The sequence below is a fragment of the Daphnia carinata genome, chromosome 3 (genome assembly GCF_022539665.2).
Source record: "Daphnia carinata strain CSIRO-1 chromosome 3, CSIRO_AGI_Dcar_HiC_V3, whole genome shotgun sequence".
In the NCBI taxonomy this organism is placed as follows: Eukaryota; Metazoa; Arthropoda; class Branchiopoda; order Diplostraca; family Daphniidae; genus Daphnia; species Daphnia carinata.
In genome coordinates, this window is record NC_081333.1 from 11544266 (window position 1) to 11560281 (window position 16016).

The 16016-nt window shown below is 38.0% G+C and overlaps 2 protein-coding genes and 1 long non-coding RNA gene across 12 annotated transcripts; 2 read left to right on the plus strand and 1 right to left on the minus strand.

Annotated features, from left to right (window-relative positions):
• Positions 1–74: 74 nt before the first annotated feature.
• Positions 75–10536, plus strand: LOC130697384 (troponin T-like). 10 transcript variants are annotated; one of them, XM_057520288.2, is made up of 15 exons: positions 75–276; positions 497–534; positions 1097–1111; positions 2472–2489; positions 3916–3976; positions 4046–4174; positions 4241–4405; positions 4481–4573; positions 4663–4777; positions 4856–4962; positions 5633–5703; positions 6159–6180; positions 6389–6469; positions 8511–8589; positions 9780–10536. In XM_057520288.2, exons 2-15 carry the CDS (start codon positions 512–514, stop codon positions 9998–10000), a joined length of 1200 nt encoding a protein of 399 aa, XP_057376271.1. In that variant the 5' UTR covers positions 75–276; positions 497–511; the 3' UTR covers positions 10001–10536. The 10 variants fall into 10 exon arrangements, with proteins under 10 accessions (XP_057376271.1, XP_057376269.1, XP_057376268.1 ...); XM_057520286.2 differs by lacking the exon at positions 6389–6469 and adding an exon at positions 7576–7656 and having other exon boundaries at positions 78–276; XM_057520285.2 differs by lacking the exons at positions 6389–6469; positions 8511–8589 and adding exons at positions 7576–7656; positions 9194–9275 and having other exon boundaries at positions 80–276.
• Positions 10537–10647: 111 nt separating this feature from the next.
• Positions 10648–12984, minus strand: LOC132087825 (glutamate receptor ionotropic, delta-2-like). Its single transcript, XM_059494497.1, has 11 exons — positions 12856–12984; positions 12676–12779; positions 12525–12606; positions 12413–12456; positions 12236–12350; positions 11997–12174; positions 11844–11910; positions 11585–11735; positions 11384–11506; positions 11173–11321; positions 10648–11117 (listed from the first exon to the last, which is right to left on the minus strand). Exons 1-11 carry the CDS (start codon positions 12982–12984, stop codon positions 10850–10852), a joined length of 1410 nt encoding a protein of 469 aa, XP_059350480.1. The 3' UTR covers positions 10648–10849.
• Positions 12985–13844: 860 nt separating this feature from the next.
• Positions 13845–14740, plus strand: LOC130697401 (uncharacterized). Its single transcript, XR_009002836.2, has 3 exons — positions 13845–14256; positions 14346–14407; positions 14472–14740. It is a non-coding gene; the product is annotated as an uncharacterized LOC130697401 (long non-coding RNA).
• Positions 14741–16016: the final 1276 nt, after the last annotated feature.

Sequence of the window (16016 nt, forward strand, 5' to 3'; positions counted from 1 at the left end):
ACCGTGTGTGGAGAGCAGAGCATATAGACGGCGTGCAGGTCGTGTGTTGACGTCAGCTCTAACCGTTCCAGCCGTACCTTACGCGGTACCGCCAGTTTATTAGGAATTGAGAACGGACTGTTCCAGTCGCTCCTTGCGTGGCCGCCGAGTGGTTTCCAGTCGAGTACGGCTCGTTCCAGACTCCGGTGCTGCCTTTTCGCTCAAGTCCACAGGCCTTTCGTGTCGCCCTTCCCCTCCCAACTGTTTCTTTTTTGATCGTTTAACGTCGAAGCTTTTGTGAGTACACCGACCCAAGTGAAAACAATTTTCGCACATCCTCTCCCCGAAAAAGACATGCAAATTTTTTTCTAAAACGGAAGTTTCTGCAACCGGAAGTGCGGATGCAGAAACACCGACTTCGTCCACTTTCAACTTGAAACTAACACACCTTTTGTATTTTTGTATTTTTTTTTAAACTATCCTCCATTTACGGCCGATTTCCCTGATTGCGTCGCAGACAACTCTTTCAACCATGTCTGACGAAGAAGAGTACTCGTAAGTTTTGAATTTCTTGCCCTCTTTCTATTAGCGCGTTTACCCTAACGAAGTTGTTCCAAACTGTCTGTATTTTGGCGACCTGTACGGCCATGTGTGTAATAGGGGATCAAAAGTTCTTTTGCCCATAGTCGGACATGGAAGCCTTGTACCCGCGTTCCAACAACTGCGCGTCGGCTATATTTAAACCGTGCTAAGCTTAGCAGCCGCAACCCAATTCTTTCCTATATTCATTCCCGTCTGCTCCCGCTACCCACTCCCTCCTACCCAAACCCCCACGTACGCAGTCCACCTTTCTCGTTGGCCGTCTTCCTTTGCCTTTGCGTTTATTTCCATACACTGAGGCGGGTTATCTAAGCAAATGGCTGCCCCGTTAGATGCCAACACCACCTTTTCAGTTGGACATGTACCTAAAATGATTTCACAAGTCGTTAATACTACACATGTAGGCTCGTTCTGTGTTTTTGTTTTAGTATGTACTTAATAGCTGTTTATATACGGTGATCTAATTTTTCTCTTCTTTCTTTTTTGTGTGTCTTTTTCATGATACCCGGACGAACAGTGATGAGGAGGAGGTGTAAGTCATCATTTTTCTTCTTATCATTTTTTTTAATGTTAAAAAAAAATTGGTTATCGCATACATATACATTGTTGTTTAGCAAAACATATGTTTTGTGCTAAGTTCAGTCTGATGACTGTCAGTAATGATTCAGCATATCAGTGTTTGGGAGGGCGTGAGAAAAAGGGCAGAGGGCGGACGCGTTCAACTGGATCGACATTACGAGGCACCGTGATTAATTTCGATAACACTTTTCTTTTTCAGTTCTCGCATTTATTTTAAATTCTGAATTTTCTTTTCCTCTTGGTCTATAACCTAACAGTTTCACGTTTTTACTCACCGCTAAATTCATCTGTAAATGTGACGGCTATTGAGTTCAAGTTCAAACAATTTCACTCTCGCAACAACCAAGGCTTGAAATTTCTTTTTTTGGTACTCACCTCAAATCATTCTGCAGTCTAAATGCTATCCAGATCTTTCAACTGCTTTTTTCTCCGATGATTCAATTACCAAACAGCGCCATTTTATTTAATAACTACGACATTTAACCGCGTTAACATGCCGATTTCGTTTTCACGCAACACTACTTTTCTTAATGCTTAATCTTAAAGAAGCCTGATTGCCAAATAATGGATTTGAATGCTTTCTCCTCATTCTTTCTTTCTTTTCTGTTTGTCTTGTCCTTTTCTTATTTCTTTTTTTCAGGTCCAAGTAAGCCGTCGTCTCTGTCTTTTTTCAGAACAACAACGTGACCGTATCGTTAAATGATATCTCTATATCGTATACCTTGTACAGTAGGCTATTAAGTTAAACAGTTTTAAAGATAATTTTAGAGCAAAAAAAAATTATTAGTTAAACATAAGTACCTCATTCTCCTGAACCCTCCTTCGTAATTGACAAACATTTTCTTTTGGTTATCCTAAAAAGAAGAAGATTACTTTACAAATTGCAGGGACTTCACGATTGATAGTTCCTCATTGTGTAATGACTTGAACTCCTCCGTTGAAGAGACGTAATCATAATGTAATTTGAATTAGCAAAAATTCCAAAATTACGAGTAACGAACTCTGTTGGAACTAATTCATTTCCTACGATTCTCATTTTTTTAAATGAATTACTTTTCTACACTTGTCGTCAATCCGAAAGAGAATAATCCACCTGCATTATTAACTTATATATCTGACTCGCAAATTGCGAACTATTTTTAATTTTTTAAAATTTTCTCTTGTTTTTTTTTCTGATTGGCTTTTTTCGTTTTAAATTAATGATTTTTTATTCCATTTATTCCTTTATAAAAATTACCCAAAACAAAAAAACAATACAAAAAAAAACAAAAAAACAATACAAAACAAAACAAAAAACAAAAATCGCACGGCAGAAAGGAGCCCGAGAAGAAGTAAGTTCTTAAATCAGAAAAAAAAGCCATCACACACAGACACATACATTCATACGTACACACCATAGAAACACGAGCCTATTGCACCGACACATTGCACTCCCTTTTTCTGTTACAGAAAAGAGGAAAGAACTCACTAATGCAGCGCTTGGCTTACCGCTTTTTATGATTAAATGGCGTACTACTTAATCGTGATTGTTTCACAGCAAAACGGAAAAGAAAAAAAGCTTTAAATGTTATGAATTATTTTCTTACGTCCGAATCCTGTCCTATCCTTTACCTCAATCTCCAACTGATAAGTCTACCGAATATCAGCGATTCAATGTGGCGCGCTGTAATATTTTTCTCAAATTCATAATTTCTTTTCTTTCTTCTCTCTTGTTATTCATTTTTTTTTTATTCCACTACTCCTACACCGCTTGCCCTTCCATATTCCGTGACCACCCTGGGCCAATTTCTTGTGCGATGTAACTTGTGCTCAATGTCCCGTTACATATCTATCCTGTCGGTTCGTACCTCAGGAAACCCCACAAAAAGGGGTAAGTTAATTCAAAGGGCTGCTCCCCAAAAAACTATGAGTGAGCATGGTTGGTGTGGTGTAAACTTTGGTATTTTTTCTAATTTTTTTTTTGTTGGTTTTTGGAATTTCCCCCACACTTCGGTTTCTGGGTTATAAGAAGACAAATTTATACTACAGGAGCGTTGTGCAATCCCGGTCTTCAGACGTCCCCTTATTATTTGAATTTTTTTCTGGGTTTGGTTTTCCTTACGTCGATCATCCCCCTATCATTTCCTTCCTAATCGTCCAAATATCATCCCTTTTAAAGTATTTTTTTTTTTAATCGGACAAATAATTTTGCATGAATTTTGGCTACGGAAGCACTTCCCCGCTCTCTCTTCCTTTTGTTTTTATTGTTACTATTTTTTAAGGTGTGCTGCTCCTTACGTTTGTACCGGTTTCTGTTGGATTTGGGCTTATTGGCCATGTGTGGTCGTTAATTTTTTTTTTAGAGCGTGTAGTTCTTGTATTGATTTTTTTTTTTAGATCTTCCTACATTTTTGTTTTATTTTCTATTTATTTTTTCGCTCCCAAAAAGTACCTGAGTGTTGTCTCACTTTGATATATAGTCATGATCCCGTCAAAAAACGGATGTCCTTGTGTAGTGAATGTGTGATTTGATGCGCGCTGAAGCCGAAACACATGAGAAAAAAATACCCCTCCAGAATAGAAACAAACAAACGAAACACCTCGATCGAACGAGGCTGTCCAGTCTGTTTGTCTAGAGAACGACGTGACGTCGTTCTTAGAAAATTCCTAGATTAATAGTAAATTGACACATCACAAACACACTCATAGAAAAAAAAAATTGTTTAGACATTCAAATTATTCGTAGTGGATGATCTAATTTCCGTGCGTGTTTATCAGAGCTCCCGCTTCATCTGCTCATCATGAAGATGAAGGACCCCAAGGTGCCGATGTCCTCAAGGTATTCACCTTACGTGACTGTCTTCGCGTGGAATTTGTAATTGATCAATTTGTTTGACTCGAATTGCAGCACCGTCAAGACCAGAAGCGAGCTGAGTTGGACGAGCAGCTCAAAGAGTACATCGCTGAATGGCGCAAGCAGCGCGTTAAGGAGCTGGAAGACCTTAAGCGTCTCAAGGAGAAACAGGCCAAGCGCAAGGTACGAGCATTTGTTGTTTTTACCTTGTTTCAATCCAGCGGATCTTGTCATGTTTTTCTTAACCAGGTGCTGCGCGAAGAAGAAGACAAGAAATTGGCAATGATGAAGAAAGAAGAAGAAGATCGTCTTCGTCGATTGGTTGAGGAAAAGAAGCAAAGCGAGTTGGAGGAGAAACGAAGACGATTGGCTGAAGTTGAACAGAAACGACAAGCTGCCGACAAAGTCTCGAAGGTAATTTATAACTATTGATTACATTAAATGATTCAACAGAAAGGAACGCCATTGCAATATACGTTGATTTTATAGGACAAGGCTGCCATCAGCTCCAACTTCAAAGTCGTTAAGAAGGGAGCCGCCGATTCCTCCCAAGGCCAGGCGTCCACCGGTGGTATGGACAAAGTGCGTAATCATTCTATTCTTTTTCTATTTAAACATTACTAACAACTCTTTTATTTGTAAAAAAATAAATAAATAAAATGCACGTTTAGTTCTCCAACGTCGAGTCAGCCCGTAACGATTTGCTGAAATCCAAAGAACAGCTGGAAGAGGAGAAGAAAATTTCCCTTTCTTTCCGTATCAAACCCCTGGAAATCGATGGTCTTGGTACGTTTTGATCAATTTAATTTCCTATTTTATCCGTTTAAACACTGGGTTTTCGTTTTGAAATTGCAATGTCATCAGGTACCGAGGGTCTTAAAAAGAAGGCCGCTGAACTCTGGCAACAAATCGTTACCCTCGAAACTGAGAAGTACGATCTTGAGGAGCGCTCCAAGCGTCAAGACTACGATGTAAGATTTAAACGCTCTATTTCTTTTTTTGCAGTTGATTATTTAAATGGCGATGTTTCTTTTCTTACTAGTGGGGAAAAATAGTGTTTGCTATTGGGAGGGTGGTTCGGGATCGTTTTTATATTAGGTTACATGCATTGATGTATTTTACTTTGATTTCGGATGCTATCGAATCTAGTTGAAAGAATTGAAGGAAAGGCAGAGGCAGCAGAACAGGCAAAAAGCCCTGAAACTTGGATTGGACCCTGAGTAAGTCCCGCGGGCTAATTTTGCCGTAGTAATCGTAGTGTAGTTGGATTTTGTAGTTGCGAGCAAAGGCATCTGAATGAGTCACTCGCCTACACCATCGTGTTAATATTTAAACCAAACATTGGTTTACACATTGGCAAATAAATAGGACGTAGTGGATTGTCCTGTCCCCGTTAGTACTGTTGATAATATACATTAAGAAATGTACAGAGCACCTAATAGAATTATCTAAATAGAAGAGTTTTTAGATATTGCTTGATGTACATACAGTACCATTTCTAGTCTAGTTCATCCCATTTGCGGCGTTGTTTGGTAGTCTAATGAGTGATGACTAATTTTTCTTTCACCTTTTTTCAAATTCATTTTTATCGCCCATTCAAAATGATGATGTTAATTCACGCCGCTGCGTGTATCTTTGTAGCTCAAAGAGCTGAAAGAGAGGCAGAAGCAGCAACTTAGGCATAAAGCTCTTAAGAGAGGATTAGATCCTGAGTAAGTTCCGTCGTGGCCCTCTTATTTCTCACTTGATTTCCATTATAATAACGGGCACATTTTATTATTTTCTTCAGTTTTTACATGATCTGCTGGCAAAATAACTGATCAGCTTTTTTTTTTTTTTTTTTACTTATGTTCACTGTTTCGTATTTTTCTCGCGATTCGGTTCGTTCTTTTCTTTCGTTGAGCTTCTAAATTTTCAAAACTCATCAGATTATGGTTGCAAATTGGTCGTTTTCATCCGCGAGGACGTCGAATTTCTAAATAACTGCATGTGCGATTCAGTTTTTCTTTTCTTGCTCCCCTCCCCAATCGATTAATCTTACGTGCTTTAAAACACCCGCTTTACGTTAGCATGCGTTTTCCGTGTGTCTCTTTAATCATTTAATTTTTTTTTATGATCAGTTGAAAATGACGCTGCAATCAACTAATTATTGTTTTTCTTTAAACAGGGCTTTAACTGGAAAGTACCCGGTAAGTGATGATTTTCCATTTCTTTCGTAGTCAGTTCTTTTACAATTCACTTTAGTACGTAAAACTATCTGCGATAGATAAAAAGGACTATGCTATTGAATAAGTATTAGTTTAAGTTAATGCATAATGCACAACAGTTGAAGCCGTTGTTTTAATTATATTCGCTAATCCCGTCTTTAAACACAAATCAACAACCATCGTGACACAGCCCAAAGTCAGATTGGCATCCAAGTTTGAGCGTCAGGTCGATCGGCGCACATTCGTCGACAAGAAGGGCCTTTACGATGGCGTAAGTGTTCCGTGGATTGCGACCGTCTCCTCCATTTTCCGCCCATCTTCCCACGCCGCTCCAATCTTTCTTTGAAACAAAAAGAGTCGAATCAATCCAAACGATCGTCATTTTCTACTGTCAGCCGCCAATTCTGATTTTCATCTTTCACTGCGGATATGCATCAGCTGATCTGACACACACGCCTTATTTGCAAACGCGGCGATACACTGCTACAGCACGCGTCCGTTCTAATGCACACACGCAACAAGAACAAACAATATTAGAATCTGCTGATTAATGTTGGTTTTCTTGACACTCAAAAAAAGCAAAACACGATCACGCGATCAAAACAAAAATTAAATAGCAGCTGAAACTCAAACGAAACACACATACACTTTTAATACGGTACGTGTAGTAACTGCATCGAGACAAAGCAAGTTGTCTGCAACTATCCTCTTTGATAAAAACGACCCCACCCCTGACTTTTTTTTTCTGAATTTTTATATCCCACCCCTGTCAAACTACATTTGCATTGAAACAAGTTTGCCAGACCAGAGAGCAAACTGGAACTCAAAAAAAAACTATCAGCCGATCGCTGCTGACCGATGTTAACGCAACCACCAAACATTCTGACCATCTCCCCCTTCTCCCTCCCACTCCCCCCCTTCGGAATAGAAAAAAAACATCCGTTCCTTCCTCCAAATATTTGCAAAATGGATACGTTTAGAAAGTGATCTTGACCAATCCCAGCATTTGAACGTAACGCAGTGAGATATAAATCGCATGTTCTATATCGCCATGCCTCTACATCTAGTTACCAAAAAAAGACTGAGCAGACTTTACAGTTCGAACCCAATTTTAGTCCCTCGATCCTAGGCAGCAGTTCCAAGATCCTTTTCATTTACAAAAGGAATATAAAAAGAGACTCGGTTCCTTGGCGCTATACCTACTTAGCGATATTTATTTATGATTGAAATTAAGTAAAGGATGTAGTAGATTTATTCATTTACAATATTTGGGATTTGATTTTTTGAACGTACAAAACTGCCCAATTCTGATCCCCCACTGTTTTTCCACCATCCATCGCTTGCTGCCCGGTATCTCGTTGAACCACACATCTCTAGCCTAAAATCCAACTGGCCTCGAAATTTGAGCGCCGTGTGGACCACAGGACTTACTCGGATAAGAAGGGACTCTTCGCCGGTGTAAGTAACCCACCTTTCAATCCATCCATCCTCCAGAAAAAAAAAACAAAAGCCATTTTCATTTTTACAAGTTCTTTATCTTAAAAAAAAAATCTTGTCCTGTCCTTTTTTTTTTTTTTTTTTTTTTTTGTTTAAATTCAGTCTACGTTTACTTTTGTTTTGTCGCTTTTTTTGGAATTTTTCTCAACGTTCGATCGTTGTTTTCCGAGGTTTTTATTGGCATTTTTTCTTTTCATTTGTGGCCGTTTTGGAGGTGTATCCCAACGTCTTCATCCAAAAACAAAAAATTTTCCCATACCCACTCCCTGTTTCCGGATGATGTGTGCGGTCCCGTAATTCCCCCCATCATATTTCCCCACCGTTTTTTCCCCCGGAATTTGCATGCTGCTTTGATTTGGCACGGTTTGGCATGGCATGTACACTCAAATACGAAAGCGCTTTGATTCGGTTTTTGCCGTTTCTACTTATGCGTTTGATTTCTCAACACATCACTATCAGCAAGAATTTAATCATTGTTCTTTAGCTTGATTTGATCTTTTTTTTTTTCTTAATTTGTTTCGCTTTTCTCGTTTTTCTTCGTTTACAAAACGATCTTTGATCGAATTCGCGTCAGTGTTGACTGCTCTTTAAAAACAATCGTCATTTGTACCGTCCTTTGGACTGATTCGCTCTTTTACTGTTCATCGTTTCTTGCTGTCTTTTTTTTTTTATCTCTGTCTCATATTTAAATGTTTTACTTAATTTTTTTATTTAAACAAAATTTCATCGTCACACGTGGTCGTCGACACCGTCACATCTGGCCGAATTCAATTTTGAACACAAATCAAAAACAAACAAAAAATGTACACATAAAGGGATGGGACGTTATTATGAAGGACGGCGATGAAAAGAGCTGGTTGGAGAAGTACAACGAGTATACAACTCGCCCCAAGAGTAAGTCTTTGACGTCCATTGCGTCATCGATAACACGACTCTGCTATGGTTTTCTGGACGGGGGAGCAAAAAGAGCCAAACACATCACAGAGCACATTTTTTAAAACCAAAATTTGTTGCTTTCACTGACGAAATTGTGCGATACTGCACATCTCACACGCTTTGCTTTTATTTCCATTTTTTTTTCGATTTAAAACCCTTGGCATTTGATTGATTTTTTTAAAGAATCTTGAAACGGGCGTGGGGTGTGTCTCATAATTGAAATAATGCAATTACGAGTCACCCTACAACTGATCAAAATGGTTAAGGTAAGCGACGGTGTCCCACAAAATCGATACAATCGAACACGTGTGACGAATTTTTCTTATCTCATTGTAATTATTTTCACAGATTTTATTTTTTTTTTTTCATTCTTATTTTCAGTCTGTATTTATCTTTCTGTCCGGCACGCGGTTCCTATATAACCTGACCAATCCATTTTTCATCATCCCTTAAAAAAAAAAAGCAAAATCCATTATTCCATTTCATTATCTAACTTTTGACACGAGGTCATCTCTAACCATACGGATTTGGTGGGTATCCATCGGCTTCTTTTTCTTTCTAGGGCTGGATTGCTACATATTCTGAAAGCGAAGAGAAAGCCTGGAAGGACAAATACGAGGCTTTCCAGACCCGCGAATACAAAGGTAAGTTTTTTCTATATTTTTTCAACCTTTCCTTTGTTCTCCCAGCCGGTTTTATTTGCTCGTATTGTGTATAATTGTCAGTCAGATTCACCTTGTAGCTTATAGCCGTGAATAGCAGAAGCTCTGCTATTGACAAGATGTCCTACTAGGTTTATACCAATGTGATTGACCGTAAGTATACAATGAAAATGAGTTGACAGAGACAAATGAGAAACTGTCCTTCAATTCATCGTGTGCTGTGTTTGCCTGTGTTTCCTTGAAATGCTAACAATTTGTAAAATCACGATGCAAAACACTTCACAAATGATTGAGAATTGAAGTTTGTTAGACGTCTAATTAATGAAGTTTCTGCGGTGGGGCAATCGAACACCGTTAGAATGAGTGTTTTGTGTAGCTGCTGTTTTAATGCAAAGCTTGCTGGACAAAGAGAATTTTAAAGACAATCGTCTCTGATAGTGCTGTCTTGTGAGAAACGTTTACTAATAGTTGATTTGAACCCAACAGCCAAGCTCCCCAAATGGTTCGGTGAACGACCTGGCAAAAAGAAGGGCGAAACAGACAGCCCAGACGGAGAGGAAGCCGAAGCCAAGGACACTTTGGATGATTTCATGGAAGCACCTCCACCTGCTCCCGTCGTAGAAGAAGAAGAAGAAGAGGAAGAGGAAGAGGAGGAGGAGGAAGAAGAGGAGGAAGAAGAAGAAGAGGAGGAAGAGGAAGAAGAATAGATCTTAACTCTTCACCTTCGAATACCTGTCTCTTCCCTCTTTCGAATTGCTTCGTTTCGTATGTCAAATAATTCTGAAAAAAACGGACAACCTATTTCTGCCATTGTATCATTTATTGGTTTAACTTTTTTTCTTTGATTGGAATCTATCCCAACAATCCCCTCTGTTGTTTATTTTCTTTTTCCTTTTTTTTTGTTGGATTATTTTTTTTTCTCAATGGAGCCATTCTGATCGAATCGAGAGAATCAACCATCTTCTATGCGAGAAAAACATCAGCAACAACCCAAAAAAGCGTAGTCGTCTCTTCTCTGGTCATCTTATAAGCCTATCCTACACCTCCCTCTTATTGACTTTTTCTTGATCTTGATGTAACTATTATTATTCTATAGCTGTCTTTTCTTCTCTATCTTCTAGCCTTCACCATCTATTTTCTCCTTGTTACTAGGCTTGATTATGGTTGAGTTCACTGTGTGTTGCATATCTATCTTACCAAAAAAAGTTGTACGTTATACCGACATACACATGGCTGCCACTTATTAATTGCATTATTTGTACCTCTTTTGAAACTGCACTTCGTTGTTCTATTTGCACTAGACCATAGTTTCAACTGGAATGCTGTTTACAATTGAGGTAAGACAAATAACTCGTTAAAAAGTAGTGGTCCATTTTAACGCTAATTCCTATTGTTTGACACCAACATTTGTGTATTGCAGGACTTGCATGCCAAAACTAAAAAACGATGCAGTAGGAAAACCAACATTAATGTGTGTTCTACATTCGGCCGTGGGTGACCCAAACCAATGACGTACACTAGGACAGGTATTTCCTTTATATGACTAATGTTATGTTTTACTTAGGCAATTTTCCTGTGGTAAATTTGAGAAATTTCAGGGATTGTCTTCGTTGAAGATGAAAGTAAACGACTTCAATGACGAAACTGGACAACGCGAAACCAATTCCAATGCCCAGAATGAAGAAAGCACTTGTCAAATCAACGAGCTTTATGGCTCTCTGACGTGCAGAATCTTTGTTTTTGACCAGGCACTTGTCGACCGATAACTGGAGGTTGTTTTTTAACCAGTAGATCATTAAACCTGTTTCCCATAGGTACTGCAACCTAAACAATTGAATGGATTACGAACGTGCATATCAAAGCTAATGCATTGCAGTACTTCTCGCTGAACAGCTGATTGAATTTGTTGCCTTTCTGCAAGCCAAAAGTGTATAACTCCGTGATTGGGACGCGATCGGTGACATGGAATCGGCATTCACCTTTCCTCCTCAAATCAATGTTGATCAAGTAAGACGTGTATGATTCCACCTGTAAGAGCATAACGTAGAAATTGTTTCGAAACAGGTAAGACGGAGCTGTTGAAAACTTACCGTCGGGAAAGCATATTTCAAAGAAAATATGTTGTGCAAGCCCTTTTCAGGAGTCAGGAAAATACTATCTGGTTTTTGGCGCATCGCGTTTCCAATGGCCTTTAACGCACTTGAGTGTGCGTTCTGTTCGACAGTAATTGGTTCTAGCCCGTGCTACGATAGCCTATGTCTATCTGGTTCAAATTTTGAGATAATACTTACTAGCATAGTTTCAGCCATGACAGAATTGGCACTGGCCGTCATTGTCAACTCTTTGCTGGCAGCCAAATCTTCCAAAGAATTTATGGTAGCCTTAAATTTAGTCAGAGTCAACGAAGACATAAGAGTGCCGGAGTAGCAATTTACTAGCACCCTGTGTAATGCAATATTTTCACTATTACATTAAGGTTACCTTAAGGCATCTTACGGAGATTACGTATCTATCGGGACTAAATGGCTTCAAAAAAAAATTTTTACTTACGTAGCGGCCAATAACCACACTCCGGCTAGAATGCGAAAAGAATGCTGAGGGACGTTTATGGCTTGACCTGCGACATTGAATTTAAAAAAGAGAAAAAGCGTCCAATTTTTCCACGTTATCAGGTATGAAACAATACGCGATATGTAGATATACCTTGATTTGTACAAGTAGAAGCGATGTACATGGTATAGTTACCAAGTTTGGCACTTAGTATTTCCCAAGCGCCGTGACCGTGATCGGTTGGCAAAGAATTCCAACATGAATAGTACCAAGCAAAAACCGTGAATACCACGAGGACGGAAATGAGGCTTATAAGCAGACATCCCCATGTCTATAGCAATTACAAATTTCAAGGCAGGCAGTGCATACCTCTTTTTAAAATAATCACTTACTGAATATTGAAAAGGTCTCACAGGGCCAAAAAGACGGCTTTCCTCGCCAGGTTTAGGAACCAGAAGCTTGAAAGATTCAATAGCCACGGGATACGAGAATTCCATGTGTTGCGTTCTGCAATTTGATACTTAAAAATCACTTTCATTTATAACGGAACATTCTCAAGAAATTTAGACCTTTCCAACGTCGGAACAATGCAAAGGGTTGAAATATCGACTTCCTACTTGTCAAAGTATTTTGTGATTAAACAACTTATACTAATTGTATGTTTTTTCATTTTCAGGTTACCTTTTTAATGAGCTGATTGAGGCCAGCTTGTACTGAACCTAATTTTGCACTCTCAGCACTGTCTACAGGGAAAAAAGTGTACCTGTGACAAAACAGACCCCCCACAATCTCAGGTTAAATAATTTTGTTTATGTAATTTTTTTTGTCTTACGTAAAATTAAATTTCTCTGCCATCCAGTAGATTACGTTAGGCGTGCTTCCGACGTAACGGAAGGTCTCATTGGCTCCATGGGTCAAAACCTGGTAGGGAGGAAACTGAAAATAATTCAACTTAGTTTACATCATCCAATAAAATTCTATTCGTAATTTCCTGAGACAGTATCTAACTCACATGGTGGGCAGACACTCGAAAGTAGGCGCCATTTAACCCATTGCGAATCGGCGAGAATGACAATGACGGATGAAACAGCATGAAAATGGTAATTATCTTCCATTGCATTACCACCAGATGTTCAAACATTTTGAAAACTTGACGGTATCTGCTCCTTCACTACACGTCGAATGTGCTCTTTCACATGGGATCCATCACTTTTATCAGTTCTGTCGTCGAAGAAGGAAGAGTAACGCCGACTTGAAAAAAAATGTTGGGTGAAGAACAATAGAATAAGTAAACAACAAAGTTGTAGGATTGCCCGCATTCCCATGCCTAGAAAATGCTTGACGTATTGTAAATTATAGAACATTTTATAGTCTCTGTTGTACTGTGTTGCATGTTCTAAACAGATGTTGACTTTTCTCTTGAGGGTGAATTCCTGATGAAGTTCGAAAGGACATAACAAGCACAAGGAATCAACTTTTGAGTTTTTAAATGGAAATATAAATTCATATTTTAAACAATCGCTTGAGATGATCCTGTTTCTGCATTATTTGTGCTTGAGAATGTGGACAAATGTACATCACTATTGATTCCATTGTTCTTTGAATACTTGTAAAAAGTTTTAGAAGAATTCTGTGAAATAATTAACGTGATCGTAAACCTTTATCAACTACAAGGATAGCTTATCGTAAAATTAGCTGTAAGAATAATGCCTTCGAAGTGTTCAAGAAGATAACTTTAAAGGAACCGTTGCTCACAATCGTACATTATTCACATTTTATTTTTTACGTTGTAGGAATTTTTTGTTCAAATTATGAATACTACATGAAAAAGAATAAAGATAATAAAAATAAACTAATTAAAAAAGAATTCTAGGTTTGCTTAGAATTCTCAACTTTTCATATTCAAAAGGACTAGGATTTCGTTTTTCTTCTAAATATAGGATTTTCTGGCCCCGATCTGGCAACGTTCTAAGAAAAACTCATTCTTGTGAACTGCTTTCGTTTGGCTGCAGCATTTGTTAAGCTTTTGTCTTGTATTTTGTCTAATCTTTTCTACTAAACGTTTACTTTTGCGGTTTTTTTTTGAATTTATTGGCACCGTTCCGGTCTTTTGCATTACCTATCAAAGAAGCCACATTTTTCAAAATACTTTAACCAATTTTTACGTACTTGTACATTTCTTGCTCAAAGACCACGTTTTCCGATGTGCACTGATGTCTCAGTGTCCATCAAAAGCTGTGATTACCAAATGTTATGTCGCGTTTTATTATCTTCCAGTATTGAAACGATTGTACAAACCGGCGGTTATATATTTTGTCAGCAAGTAAACTCAGTTTGCCAAAATGTTTTGGATTGTCATTCACGTTTCTTGTTAGATCATCAGCAATCAATTCTCATCTCAAACCCCAGCATGGTATTTTACTTCTATGATTTTCTTTAAATGTTATCTCTGTTTTTAACTCATGGTTATCAAAAATAGTATTGAAAAAAGTTACTTTATAGGGATGGAACATTCGTCTGGTACTTAACACCCTCCCTGGCAACACAAGGAAAACCATAGAGTGGTAAGAATGGAGATTAAGCATCTTTGACATTTCAGAATACCACAATCTTTTTTTTCTAGTACAGAACAAACGTTTGGCATTTCCACTCGTGTTCGTGGAAGGTAGATGTATCTATTGTGTAAGGGGAAGCTGTTTAGCATTTCTTTCGGATTTCTTGCCTCACTTCAAACCTGCGTTGTAGCCGACCACCTCATTCAACGTCGAAGTGGTTGTGAGTGAAGTATTCCGTATCAATCATATTACCAATGAAGTGGTGTATGGTGGGTATGCGAGTGTGAGTTTGTTTACCTTCTTGATGGTAAAACAAACTCAAAGCCGCTACAACCTGACACATATGGCAAAAATGCTTAAAATTGTTGGAAATATACAGCTCATTTTTTACTTTTTGCAAGTTCGTATGGAAATTTTCCGGAAGTCACCGGAAGTAGCCAATATCTCCGGATATAGTGATCGCACAACAAAACGGATCAGATTTTCTTGATCCTTATAAAATTTTGGTTGCCAATGACGTGTTTACAGACAAAAACCGGATTTGGCCAAAATCAAGATTTTTCATGAACTATAGTTCAGGAAAATTTGTGATTTTCGGGTATTTTGTACTGACCTATTGATTCGATCCCAAATTTCACGAGGATCAAGAAAACGTGAATCTTTTTTCTCGCTGACCAATGGTTAAGGTGCTATTCAATTTTTTCAAACCGGAAATGAAACCGGAAATTCTAATTTCAGCAGTCTAAAAAATGAACTGTATTCTTTTTTACTTGCTTAACGGTTTTTTCTCATTGGTAAAAGTAAACAATAAGTAAAAACAAACACAAGTAAGTTGTAAATATATGTTATGTCGTTTCATAAAAGTTCTGACAGTACAGTTTCAACCAAGGTATAGGAAATTCCTGTACCTTGGTTTCAACAATCATCTATTTACAACAAAACTAGTCATGTATTTAATGCAAACAAGTCAAATCTAACATCTTCATTATCTTAAATCATAGTTTATCATTCTTGATATCTTTAGCTTTATGGCAATCCGTTTTACACAAAAAAAAAAAAAATTTCGCCAAAAAAAAAAAAATCACACTTTTCTTTTTTCCCGACACATAGCCATCTACCGCTTAGACTCGTTATTACTGGCGTAGGCAATTTCAGTCCATTGGATGCCATTCGCAGTTAGTTCAGTAACGTGGATGGAGAATAACGCGTGGCTGGAGGAACAATTGAAAAATGGATAAGATAATACAACAAAAGGATGGTAAGTATAAACATTATTATATTGGTTTTCAATTATTAATTATTGTTTATTAGATCAAATTATGATGCTGCATGCCCAATTATTGGAACAACACAAAATATTAGATAACAGCAAAGCTAAGGATGGTAAGGCCTAATACGTAATGATTCTATTTATTTGCTTTTATTCATTTGTATTTTGTAGCTCAAATTTTGAGTCTAAAAGCTCAGCTAGGGGAAAAGAACAAATTGGAACGGAACAGTTTCCAAACAGTGAAGGAGGTTTTTCCAAACTCATCCCTAACTGAACATGAGGAGGAATTGGCATTAGGTGAACAGTCAGGTACCTAAACTTTTCAAATAAGAATTCAAAATAAGTATA

Bases quoted from the DNA above. Each gene is read 5' to 3' on its own strand.
- LOC130697384 (XM_057520285.2), top strand. From the start codon at position 512: ATGTCTGACGAAGAAGAGTACTC. The intron at 4,175-4,240 runs GTACGAGCATTT...TTTCTTAACCAG, and splicing joins AGAAACAGGCCAAGCGCAAG to GTGCTGCGCGAAGAAGAAGA. The intron at 4,778-4,855 runs GTACGTTTTGAT...CAATGTCATCAG, and splicing joins CCTGGAAATCGATGGTCTTG to GTACCGAGGGTCTTAAAAAG.
- LOC132087825 (XM_059494497.1), bottom strand. From the start codon at position 12,984: ATGTTTGAACATCTGGTGGTAATGCAATGGAAGATAATTACCATTTTC. The intron at 12,175-12,235 runs GTAAGTGATTAT...TAATTGCTATAG, and splicing joins TGAGACCTTTTCAATATTCA to ACATGGGGATGTCTGCTTAT. The intron at 11,118-11,172 runs GTACTGCAATGC...TCAATTGTTTAG, and splicing joins AATCAGCTGTTCAGCGAGAA to GTTGCAGTACCTATGGGAAA.